At 43.4% G+C, this 13211-nt stretch overlaps 1 protein-coding gene across 5 annotated transcripts; it reads right to left on the reverse strand.

Moving 5' to 3' along the window:
• Positions 1-1522: 1522 nt before the first annotated feature.
• LOC106591839 (double-stranded RNA-specific adenosine deaminase-like) lies at positions 1523-10246 on the reverse strand. Of its 5 annotated transcripts, none has more exons than XM_014183108.2 (6): positions 9713-10246; positions 9488-9577; positions 8335-8700; positions 6770-7135; positions 3463-3973; positions 1523-2861 (listed from the first exon to the last, which is right to left on the reverse strand). In XM_014183108.2, exons 3-6 carry the CDS (start codon positions 8693-8695, stop codon positions 2810-2812), a joined length of 1290 nt encoding a protein of 429 aa, XP_014038583.2. In that variant the 5' UTR covers positions 8696-8700; positions 9488-9577; positions 9713-10246; the 3' UTR covers positions 1523-2809. The 5 variants fall into 5 exon arrangements, with proteins under 5 accessions (XP_014038583.2, XP_014038582.2, XP_014038579.2 ...); XM_014183107.2 differs by having other exon boundaries at positions 9522-9577; positions 9713-10245; XM_014183104.2 differs by having other exon boundaries at positions 9505-9577; positions 9713-10244.
• Between the last annotated feature and the right edge of the window lie 2965 nt (positions 10247-13211).

Consider the following 13211-nt stretch of genomic DNA (forward strand, 5'->3'; position numbering starts at 1 on the left):
TAAGTCAGAACCGTCCAGAGTAGTGATGCTGGGCAGGTGTGGGCAGCGATCGGTTGAAGAGCATGCATTTAGTTTTACTTGCATTTAAGAGCAGTTGAAGGCCACGGAAGGAGAGTTGTATGGCATTGAAGCTTGTCTGGGGGTTAGTTAACACAGTGTCCAAAGAAGGGCCAGAGGTATACAGAATGGTGTCGTCTGCGTAGAGGTGGATCAGAGAATCACCAGCAGCAAGAGCGACATCATTGATGTATACAGAGAAAAGAGTCGGCCCGAGAATTGAACCCTGTGGCACACCCATAGAGACTGGCAGAGGTCCGGTCAACAGGCCCTCGGATTTGACACACTGAACTCTATCTGAGAAGTAGGTGAACCAGGCGAGGCAGTTATTTGAGAAACCAAGGCTGTCGAGTCTGCCGATAAGAATATGGTGATTGACAGAGTCGAAAGCCTTGGCCAGGTCGATGAATACAGCTGCACAGTATTGTCTCTTATCGATGGCGGTAATGATATCGTTTAGGACCTTGAGCGTGGCTGAGGTGCACCCATGACCAGCTCGGAAACCAGATTGCATAGCGGAGAAAGTACGGTGGGATTCGAAATGGTCGGTGATCTGTTTGTTAACTTGGCTTTCGAAGACCTTAGAAGGGCAGTGTAGGATAGATATAGGTCTGTAGCAGTTTGGTTCTATAGTGTCTCCCCCTTTGAAGAGGGGGATGACCGAGGCAGCTTTCCAATCTTTGTGGATCTCAAAAGATACAAAAGAGAGGTTGAACAGGCTAGTAAATAGGGGTTGCGACAATTTCGGCGGATAATTTTAGAAAGAGAGGGTCCAGATTGTCTAGCCCGGCTGATTTGTAGGGGTCCAGATTTTGCAGCTCTTTCAGAACATCAGCTATCTGGATTTGGGTGAAGGAGAAATGGGGGAGGCTTGGGCAAGTTGCTGTAGTGGGTGCATAGCTGTTGACCGGGGTAGGGGTAGCCAGGTGGAAAGCATGGCCAGCTGTAGAAAAATGCTTATTGAAATTCTCAATTATCGTGGATTTATCGGTGGTGACAGCGTTTCCTAGCCTCAGTGCAGTGGGCAGCTAGGAGGAGGTGCTCTTATTTTCCATGGACTTTACAGTGTCCCAGAACTTTTTGGAGTTTGTGCGACAGGATGCAAATTTCTGTTTGATAAAGCTAGCCTTTGCTTTCCTAACTGCCTGTGTATATTGGTTCCTAACTTCCCTGAAAAGTCGCATATCGCGGGGGCTATTTGATGCTAATACAGTACGCCACAGGATATTTTTGTGCTGGTCAAGGGCAGTCAGGTCTGGAGAGAACCAAGGGCTATATCTGTTCCTGATTCAACATTTTTTGAACAGGGCATGCTTATTTAAGATGGTGAGGAAAGCACGGTTGAAGAATAACCAGGCATCCTCTACTGACGGAATGAAGTCAATATCCTTCCAGGATACCCGGGCCAGGTCGATAAGAAAGGCCTGCTCGCTGAAGTGTTTTACGGAGCGTTTAACAGTGATGAGGGGTGGTCGTTTCACCGCAGACCCATTATGGATGCAGGCAATGAGGCAGTGATCGCTGAGATCCTGGTTGAAGACAGCAGAGGTGTATTTGGAGGGCAGGTTGGTTAGAATGATATCTATGAGGGTGCCCTTGTTTACTGATTTGGGTTTGTACCTGGTAGGTTCATTGATCATTTGTGTGAGATTGAGGGCATCAAGCTTAGATTGTAGGATGGCCGGGGTGGCATGTCCCAGTTCAGGTCACCTAACAAACAGCACGAGCTCTGAAGACAGATGGGGGGCAATCAATTCATATATGGGGTCCAGGGCACAGCTGGGGACAGAAGGTGGTCTATAGCAAGCGGCAACGGTGAGAGACTTGTTTCTGGATTTTTTAAAGTAGAAGCTCAAACTGTTTGGGCATAGACCTGGATAGTAAGACAGAACTCTGCAGGCTCTCTCTGCAGTAGATTGCAACTCCGCCCCCTTTGGCAGTTCTATCTTGTCGAAAAATGTTATAGTTAGGGATGGAAATTTCAGGGTTTTTGGTGGTCTTCCTAAGCCAGGATTCAGGCACGGCTAGGACATCCGGGATGTAGATGTAGCCTATTAAATATCATTCTACAATATGACAGATGTAGTAGCCTATTGAAAAAACAGACAAAAAAACTGAGTACAAAAATATGCTCCAGAATTAAAAAATGTTGATGATCACAAATTAATGAATGTAAATGGCAAAATTAGACTTAATAATACTGTCTTTACTAAGTCTGTGCTGTAGCCTCCATCGACCCAATTGGTATCCTCAGGCCAAGTCGTATAGTAGCGAACAATGCTAGAATGTTCCAAGGTAGCCAGTGCTTTCACTTCACGATTTGCTTCTCTGTAAGAGTTAGGATCATAATTACAACATGTAAATGAACATCTGATAGTTGCTAATGAGCATCAACTATAGCATACAGAAGACACACAACAAGGTAAGAGGGATACACACTATTCATAACACGTTTAGGGGGAACAAAATGGGGATAGTAACGTCTTAGCCAATGACTGTATATATGAATGGACAAAGCCATTGATCACGTGACACCATTCATTCCTATGTGAAGACTCAATGGCGCATTGAAGCCAAATGAAGTCGGTTAAGATGGCGTCTCATGGAGACATAACATGCGCACTTTGAACTACTCCTGGAAGTGATGTTGCAGGCTAGCTCAGTGCTGCCTCCTCTCATGTTGAAGGCCGACCGGGGAAGTGCAGGCTGCCATTAATAGTGAGGTTAGCTTGTGAGGTAATATACGTTTTTCTCAATTTCTTCGAAGGAGAATGGGATCGTAGTCCTCTGAGTCAGGTAGTCCTCTGAGAGTGAGCGAGAGAGAGAGAGAGAGAGAGAGAGAGAGAGATTCACTTTTGCTGTAACCATGTAAAAGAGCCCAAACAAAGCCAAACCTTAACCAAATACAGAATTACAGACACCCTCAAAAAAACATGGTTAGCCAGAGAGGAGACTGGCATCACTGTGGGTCAGGACGCCAGAGAGGAGACTGGCATCACTGTGGGTCAGGAAGCCTGAGAGGACAGACTGGCATCACAATTAGAAACTACTTCCCCAAATATATATCAATTAGAAACTCCTACCCCAAATTCAAATTGAAAAGTTTTACATTCAAAGAACAATCTAACAAAGAGAAACAGTGTAATTTTGGGGGAAAGGTCTGATGTTATAGAGTTGGCAGCACAGTATGTCACAGCTTGCCACTAGCTAAGGGAGGAAACATCATGTACTATTTCCTACATGACTGATAAGTAATAGAATATATAAGTACCTGCAGTCATTTTCTATTTTGTTTGTGAAATTGGATTCTGAACGTTGAACATTATTACATTTCTGTGTTGGATAGCTTTTAGTTTCATTTGTTATATATGTTTTTCCCTATGTGTGCCACATTCACAGACTTACCTCTTGTATTTAATAAGCTTTCCTCCACAGCTTGCTTCATCATTCATTTTCCACACTTTCTCTCCCAACTTTTCTGCCTTGCCGCTACTTTGCAAGTCATAAAGATGCTTATTAACACATTTTCGTGATTTGCCCAATTCTCTGGCAATTTCTTGCGCACTCATCCCTCTTCCATCACTCTTTGACGTCAGCACCCTCCTCAGTTCCTCCACTGTGATGCCAGGGGTCTCGGAAGGACTAGGCACTCGATCTGACTCTGGAACACTCACAGAGACAGACGCCGCCCCTGGTTTCTCCACAGACCAGACTGGTGGTTTGTCTGGTGTTGCATTAAGAAGTCCAGCTCTGTTTAAAGTGTACAGGACACTGTTTACATCCTTGGCCTTCTTCAGTCCAACAGCCTTCGCTATCTGGAGGGCAGTGGATCCTTCTTTCTTCACCTTTAAAAAGGTACATATTCTCTCCTTCAAGTCCAACTGGTCTCCTTGCCGGTTGTCGCAGGATATAGTCACTAGAATGTTGAAGCATGGGAGTAAAGGAAAAGGAAAAAAATTACAGACTTTAGCCAGTTGATGTTCAGTGTACAATTCAGTGATAATGCCTGAGAAGCCGCTGTTTGGAGGATATATTGGCACGGGTGTAGTTAGGCCTGAGACGAAGTAGAGGGTCGGCAAACCGTGTCAATATATCCTCCAAACACCGGCTTCTCAGGCATTATCACCTTTATACAACGGGAAACCAACATATCTAAATAATGATTTACATATTGTCATTAAAAACATTATTTTGAGGAACTAATTCAAACTAGTGATCCACCGATATGACATTTTTGCCGGATACAGATATCCGATATTTTCCTTGTCAAGAAAAACGATACCGATAACCGATATTAAGCATTCTAGTACAGTTAAATAGTTAACACACATACACATGGACGCAGCGGTCTAAGGCACTGCATCTCAGTGCAAGAGGCGTCACTACAGTCCCTGGTTCGAATCCAGGCTGTATCACATCAGGCCGTGATTAGGAGTTCCATAGTGCAATGTCATTGTAAATAAGAATTTGTTCTTAAATTACTTGCCTAGTTAAATAAAGGTCACACACACCAAAAAGTTATTTTGTTGGCATTTACGTATGTCCCCATTACCAGTAAAACATAATCAAAACCTATTTCTTTCACTTAACTTGCTGTGCTGTTTTGTTGTTCAGTCGTTTCATTCTCAACCAGGATTTCTATGGAACGCCGTTTGGGTCTTTGCATGTCCAATAACATGACATCTGTTTCAGTAGCTATAGTTAGATAGCTAACTATATAGCTAGGTGTCATCATCTAAAATAACCCTCATTTATGAGACAGTTCTTATTTGATTAATGGTGGTCAGACCCATCTATGTGAAGCTAGCCACAATAAGGATTAGCCACAATAGTGGACTTTGCAGGTTAGCCTTCCAAATAAAAGTATGGCATAATTCTACTATTTGTATTCATTTGCATGACTGTCAATGACATACTTTTATTTCGAAGGCAACCCACAAATTCCACTATTGTGCCTAATCCTTATTGGGGCTAGCTTCACAACACATAACCCGGTCCGGTCGAGCCTCACTAGCCAGATGAAGCTAGCTGGCTGCTTATAACGTTAGCTTTGGGCAACAGGGTTAAGTAGCTGGCTAGCTATTTATTTTCATGAACTGAAGTTCAATTTCAATAGGCGAACAACAAGTGGCAACCTAGCTAATACTTACTCACAAGGATTCCTAAATCATTGCTAAGAATAATGAAAATGACTGCAGGTTCTACTGGTCATTGTTTTCAGGCTGGTTGTATTGGTGTTAGCTAGTACCAAGCTAAAGCTAGCTACCCCAGAAGTTGCGGTCGAACAAATGATGCTTCATTACTAACGCGGTATTGTAAACACATCGTTCGTGGCCGGTGTTTGCAGACTTTTTTGTATAGCTATGACAGTGCTACTGTATCATTTTTGACATGCAAAGATCCAAAAGGCATTCCATAGTATAAAGTGGTCGTGAAGCTAATAGCAGTGACGCCATTACTGTGCAACTCTGGTAGTTCAACATCTGAAAAATACCGCACTTGGTAGTGTGTACCGGTGCTCGACCAGTCGGCGAAAAAGAACGGTTGATTGTCAGGGGCAATGAATTCCATTATCTTGGCTTTAATGGATTTCGCCTTTGCGTTGTCTCGCTGAAATGTTCTTCCTCTTTCAAATGACTGCTAGTTCCACACAGCAGACATTGTGGGTCAGGTTAGGAATGCTGCTGTTGCACGTGTAGCGCAAATTTGTACGTGGCGTCATATACCTACGTTATATAGGTATGCACGTCAGCTTTGACATCGGTTTTGCACATCAGGACGTTAAACTAAACATCCGCTAATACCGATGTTGGCATTTCTAGCTAATATCGTCCGATTCCGATATGTTCACCGATATATTGTGCATCCCTAATTCAAACCATTTCATCCTTCCACAAGATATAGTCACGACACAAATCTAGGGTTGCTACTCAAGCCGGCTGGTCGTTCGTCCTATCGGTTCAGTTGCCAAAGACGCGACACAGACTTTAAGTCTTCGTGTTCTGTATCTATGGACGCGACCCAGATGTTCATTCTAAATATTCTATGCCATACTGGCGGGCAACGTTCTTATCCTTTGCTTGCTTGCTAGCCAGCCAACTACGGCTAACTTACAGTCAGGTCAAACAGTGCAGCCAGAATAACAACAAAGTAGCTAAATTTGCATTTGTTTAAGCTGTTTTCTAGTGACATTGCTTTCTAATCAACCATAACAATGAACTAATGAGGCACGATTTCACCTGGCATAGAAAATATGCCCTCTCATCAGGACACGGTTGTTCAGAGGAGCTAGCCAACAACACAGCTAATACAATCATTTCAAACTGAATCAGGAAAGACTGTAAACAAGCTCCACTTTGTTTCGTTTGACCTGTTTTCTATCGATAGTTATTTGTATATATCCATAAAAATTATGCTGATTCAAGTTTTCGACTAGCTGAGAAAAGCTGCCTGCCTGTCGGTCTCATCCCGACACGTTCATTACTACTACGAGACAGATGGGGATCGAATTTGAATATTGAAACAATGTTGCAAATGTCAGATAGACAGACAGCAAGGTTTATACAAAACTCTGCTGTTGAAACTAAATAGGCATTTTAACGTCATAGATTTAGCGGGTGGTAACTTGTGGAATAGACACCGGCTAGAATTCGGTTTTAACTAATCAGCATTCAGGATTAGACCCACACAATGTATAAAGATGCTTCTTCACCTAATTTTCGTGATTGGCCCAATTCTCTGGAAATTTGTGGCGCACTCATCCCTCTTCCATCACTCTTTGACGTCAGCACCCTCCTCAGTTCCTCCACTGTGATGCCAGGGGTCTCGGAAGGACTAGGCACTCGATCTGACTCTGGAACACTCACAGACCAGACTGGTGGAATGTCTGGTGTTGCATAAAGAAGTCCAGCTTTGTTTAAAGTGTACAGGATACTGTTTACATCCTTGGCCGTCTTCAGTCCAACAGCCTTCGCTATCTGGAGGGCAGTGGATCCTTGTTTCTTCACCTTTAAAAAGGTACATATTCTCTCCTTCAAGTCCAACTGGTCTCCTTGCTGGTTGTCGCAGAACATAGTCACTAGAATGTTGAAGCATGGGAGTAAAGGAAAAAATGATAGACTTTAGCCAGTTGATGTTCAGTGTACAATTCAGTGATAATGCCTGAGAAGCCGGTGTTTGGAGGATATATTGGTACGTCGATGGCCGGCAAACCGTGCCAATATATCCTCCAAACACTGGCTTCGAAGCCATTGTCACTTTTATAAAACGGGTTACAAACATGTTTAAATAATGATTGACATATTTTCATTAAAAACATTGAGGAATTTATTCATTCTATTTCATCCTTCCACAAGATATAGTCCCGACACAAATCTAGGGTTGCTACCCAAGCCGGCTGGTCGTTCGTCCTATCGGTTCGGTTGCCAGAGACGCGATCCAGTATTTAAGTCTTCTTGTTCTGTATCTATGGACGTGACCCAGTCATTAATTCTAAATATTCTATTGCCATACTGGCTGTCAACGTTCTTATCCCTTACTTGCTAGCTAGCCAACTACGGCTAATTTAGTCACGTCAAACAGTGCAGCCAGAATAACAACAAAGTAGCTGCATTTGTTTAAGCTGTTTTCTAGTGACATTGCTTTCTAATCAACCATAACAATGAGCTAATGAGGCACGATTTCACCTGGCATAGAAAATGTGCTCTCTCGTCTGGACACTGTTGTTCAGAGGAGCTAGCCAACAACACAGCTAATACAATCATTTCAAACTGAAGCAGGAAAGACTGTAAACAAGCTGCACTTTGTTTTACCTGTTTTCTATTGCTATTTCTTTGTATATATGCATAAAAATTATGCCGATTCATTATTTCGACTGGCTGAGAACCTGCCTGCCTGTCTGTCTCATCCCGACTCCCGACACGTTCATAACTACTATGCGACAGCTGGAGATCGAGTTTCAATATTGAAACAATGTTACAAATGTCAGACAGACAGCAAGGTTTATACAAAACTCCACTGTTGAAAACTAAATGTTAGTCTAAAAGAAATGTGAGATAATGTCTAGATGCTTTTTATAGTGAAGATCAAGTTTATAAATTGCCTGGCTGGGCTGATGAGACAGTGGATTGTGCAGTCAGATGGAACAGAGTAAATAAGCATTTTAACGTCATAGATTTAGCGGGTGGTAACTTGTGGAATAGACACCGGCTGGAATGCGGTTTTAACTAATCAGCATTCAGGATTAGACGCACCCGTTGTATAAAGATGCTTATTCACCTAATTTTTGTGAATGGCCCAATTCTCTGGCAATTTGAGGTGCACTCATCCCTCTTCCATCACTCTTTGACATCAGCACCCTCCTCAGTTCCTCCACTGTGATGCCAGGGGTCTCGGAAGGACTAGGCACTCGATCTGACTCTTGAACACTCACAGACCAGACTGGTGGTTTGTCTGGTGTTGCATAAAGAAGTCCAGCTCTGTTTAAAGTGTACAGGACACTGTTTACATCCTTGGCCGTCTTCAGTCCAACAGCCTTCGCTATCTGGAGGGCAGTGGATCCTTCTTTCTTCACCTTTAAAAAGGTACATATTCTCTCCTTCAAGTCCAACTGGTCTCCTTGCCGGTTGTCGCAGAACATAGTCACTAGAATGTTGAAGCATGGGAGTAAAAGATAAAGGAAACATGACAGACTTTAGCCAGTTGATGTTCAGTGTACAAGTTACAATTATGAAATCATTGTCATATACTGTTGGAAGTTAGCCTGTTGGAACCAGCCTGATTGCTGCGTCAACTTAAAAAGGGACACTCAGAGATTTTGGCAATGAAGCCCTTTATCTACTTCCCCAGAGTCTGGTGAATTTTCTTGTATTTGCATCCAGTATGAAGGACGTTAGAGGTAGTTTCACTAGCCAATGCTAACTAGCGTTAGCGCAAAGACTGGAAGTCTATAGTATCTACTAGCAAGCTAGAAGTTACCATAGACATCCAGTCATTGCGCTAACGCTAGTTAGCAACTTCCTCCAAACTACACACAGACATACAAATGATATCCACGAGTTCATCTGACTCAAAGGAAGTAGTAGAGCTTAATTGTCAAAATCCTGAATGAAATAGAATGTTGAACGCAGCAATCAGGCTGTTTCCACCAGTCAGTATGTTGGAAACCTCTGAGCATAAAGAACAGAGTTCATGCTTTCCAACCATAAATAATACAAACTGCTGAAAAGCAGCTATTCGTTTTACAAGTTATTACTAATACAAACAGCTATATACAGTTAAATGTATTTATTAATGTAATCAGTGTGAAACATGATGAATACTTGAGTGCCAGTATTTCTAAAATGGTCTCATAGCTAACATATAGTAGCTAACCTATAACCTATAGTAGCAGCTAACCTGCAGTGGCAGCTAACCTGCAGTGGCAGCTAACCTGCAGTGGCAGCTAACCTGCAGTGGCAGCTAACCTGTAGGATCACTCTAGCCCACAGCTGGCTACAGTATCCAACCGCGACATGGTCACCTGGTAAAATCGTATTTCATATAAATAAACAGATAGGAACTTTACATTTATAGAAGTACTAGGCCTACGTCGAATTTCATATAAATAAACAGATTGGAACTTTACATTTAAAGCATTCGTAGGATTTCGTCTTACCTTCCAGATGAGATAAAATGACTTGCCTAATATTTTATTTTCGGTCATGTCGTTTATTCTCCTAACCTGCTGCGTAAAATCTCCTAAACCTGCTTTCGTAAAGTCAATTCTGGAAAAAAGCTGGACCCTTTCTACCCATTACCCTACAACCCGGAAATGAGTTACGTGTGATTCGTTCAGCCATCCCTATGGCGAAAATGAATGGGGAGAGAAAAGGGTTTAGGAATAAACGCCGAAAATAAGGTCTGAGGTTAACACAGGTTTCAGAGATATAATATTTTTTTTTTTTATATGAGATAATAGGAGTTAGCTAACATGACCTTTATTAATTATGAAGCCTATATGTGTTTTTTTTATTTATTTTTTATAACAAATCAACAACAAAAAATAACAAAAAGTGATATTAATTGATAAACATTATTCCATAGAACAAAATCTATAATATGTCCTAGGCCTGTTTTTAATTTTTTTTATTTAACATTTATTTTAAGAACTAATTCTTATTTACAATGAAGGCCTACCAAAAGGCTTCCTGCGGGGACGGGGGCTGGGATTAAAAATACAAATAAATTAAATAAAAAATATAGGACAAAACATACATCACGACAAGAGAGACAACACCACATAAAGAGACACCTAAGACAACATAGCATGGCAGCAACACATGACAACACAGCATGACAACAACATGATAGCAACACAACATGGCAGTAGCACAAAACAGGACACAAACATTATTGGGCACCGACAACAGCACAAAGGGCAAGAAGGTAGAGACAACAATATATCACGCAAAGCAGCCACAACTGTCAGTAAGAGTGTCCGTGATTGAGTCTTTGAATGAAGAGATTGAAGAGGTATAGAGATGACCAGTTTACAGAAGAGTATAGAGTGCAGTGATGTGTTCTATAAGGAGCATTGGTGGCAAATCTGATGGTCGAATGGTAAAGAACATCTAGCCGCTCGAGAGCACCCTTACCTGCCGATCTATAAATTACTTCTCCGTAATCTAGCATGGGTAGGATGGTCATCTGAATCAGGGTTAGTTTGGCAGCTGGGGTGAAAGAGGATCGATTACGATAGAGGCAACCAAGTCTAGATTTAACTTTAGCCTGCAGCTTTGATATGTGCTGAGAGAAGGACAGTGTAGCATCTAGCCATACTCTCAAGTACTTGTATGAGGTGACTACCTCAAGCTCTAAACCCTCAGAGGTAGTAATCACACTGGTGCGGAGAGGAGAATTCTGCTTAGCAAACCACATGACCTTTGTTTTGGAGGGGTTCAGAACAAGGTCAACACCATGCCCAAACCGGAATCGTCGCATTCGCGAGCATTGCAAAATAAATGTACACATACATGTTATTCAATCATTGCACCCAAACTGGGGTCAACTTCCGGTTTGGAGCGAGCAGCCGCACCACGCTTCGCTCCACAGGTAATATTACACTTCACTACATTACAACGGCTTGATTTGTTTGATCTGAGCAATTTTTCTTAGCTAGCTACATAGCCGTCTTTGTATCAAAGATAATTGTGTAGTTTAGAGTAACTGAGTAATTATCGAGGCTAGCTATCTTCGTCCTCCTAACGTAGTCAACACTGCTAGCTGCTAGCTAGCTAGTCATCACTGCTAGCTAGCCAACTTCTACCGACTAGCAGCACTGCAGAAACTATTACATCGTAACGACTTGATTAGTGTGGTGTTAGTGTTAGTTAGCCAGCTACATAGTTGTCTTTGCTGTCTCTGTATCTAAGATAATTGTGTAGTTTGAGTTTGAGTATTATCGAGGTGAGCCAGCCAGCCGCGACGCGGCGCCAGACTTACTCAACACACCTAGTCATCATTAACCCACTGCCAGCTAGCCAACCGTTACCGACTAGCAGCGCTGTAGATACTAATACTTTACAACGGAACGATTTGACTAGTGCAGTGTTACCTAGCTAGCTACTTAGTTGTCTTTGTCATAGCTTGATAATTGTTAGCTAGCCAGCCATCGAGGTTAGCTAGCCAGCTATTTCCGTCCCCCGCGACGCCATTTTTCCTAACCCAGCTAACTATTACCGACGAGCAGCATTGTTGAAACTAAATACACTACAAGGAACGTCTTGATTAGTGTTATGTTAGCTAGCTAGCTACAAAGTTGCTTTGTATCATGACAAGGTGTAGTACTGAAACTACCGAGGTTACCTAGCCAGCTACACGTTCAAAGTCAACAACGCAGCCACTGCTAGCTAGCCTACTCCACCAGCCAGCAGTACTGTATCATTTTAGTCAATAAGATTTTTGCAACGTAAGCTTAACTTCCTGAACATTCGAGACGTGTAGTCCACTTGTCATTCCAATCTCCTTTGCATTAGCGTAGCCTCTTCTGTAGCTTGTCTACTATGTGTCTGTCTATCCCTGTTCTCTCTCCTCTGCACAGGCCATACAAACGCTTCCACACGGGCGTGGCCGCTGCCACTCTAACCTGGTGGTCCCAGCGCGCACGACCCACGTGGAGTTCCAGGTCTCCGGCAGCCTCTGGAACTGCCGGTCTGCTGCCAACAAGGCTGAGTTCATCTCAGCCTATGCTACCCTCCAGTCCCTAGACTTCCTGGCGCTGACGGAAACATGGATTACCACAGATAACACTGCTACTCCTACTGCTCTCTCCTCGTCTGACTACGTGTTCTCGCATACCCCTAGAGCATCGAGCCAGCGGGGTGGTGGCACTGGAATCCTCATCTCTCCCAAGTGGACATTCTCTCTTTCTCCCCTGACCCATCTGTCTATCTCCTCATTTGAATTCCATGCTGTCACAGTTACCAGCCCTTTCAAGCTTAACATCCTTATCATTTATCGCCCTCCAGGTTCCCTTGGAGAGTTCATCAATGAGCTTGACGCCTTGATAAGTTCCTTTCCTGAGGATGGCTCACCTCTCACAGTTCTGGGTGACTTTAACCTCCCCACGTCTACCTTCGACTCATTCCTCTCTGCCTCCTTCTTTCCACTCCTCTCCTCTTTCGACCTCACCCTCTCACCTTCCCCCCCTATTCACAAGGCAGGCAATACGCTTGACCTCATCTTTACTAGATGCTGTTCTTCCACTAATCTCATTGCAACTCCCCTCCAAGTCTCCGACCACTACCTTGTATCCTTTTCCCTCTCGCTCTCATCCAACACTTCTCACTCTGCCCCTACTCGGATGGTATTGCGCCGTCCCAACCTTCGCTCTCTCTCTCCCGCTACTCTCTCCTCTTCCATCCTATCATCTCTTCCCTCTGCTCAAACCTTCTCCAACCTATCTCCTGATTCTGCCTCCTCATCCCTCCTCTCCTCCCTCTCTGCATCCTTTGATTTCCTCTGTCCCCTATCCTCCAGGCCGGCTCGGTCCTCCCCTCCTGCTCCGTGGCTCGACGACTCACTGCGAGCTCACAGAACAGGGCTCCGGGCAGCCGAGCGGAAATGGAGGAAAACTCGCCTCCCTGCGGACCTGGCATCCTTTCACTCCCTCCGCC

The sequence above is a fragment of the Salmo salar genome, chromosome ssa19 (genome assembly GCF_905237065.1).
Source record: "Salmo salar chromosome ssa19, Ssal_v3.1, whole genome shotgun sequence".
In the NCBI taxonomy this organism is placed as follows: Eukaryota; Metazoa; Chordata; class Actinopteri; order Salmoniformes; family Salmonidae; genus Salmo; species Salmo salar.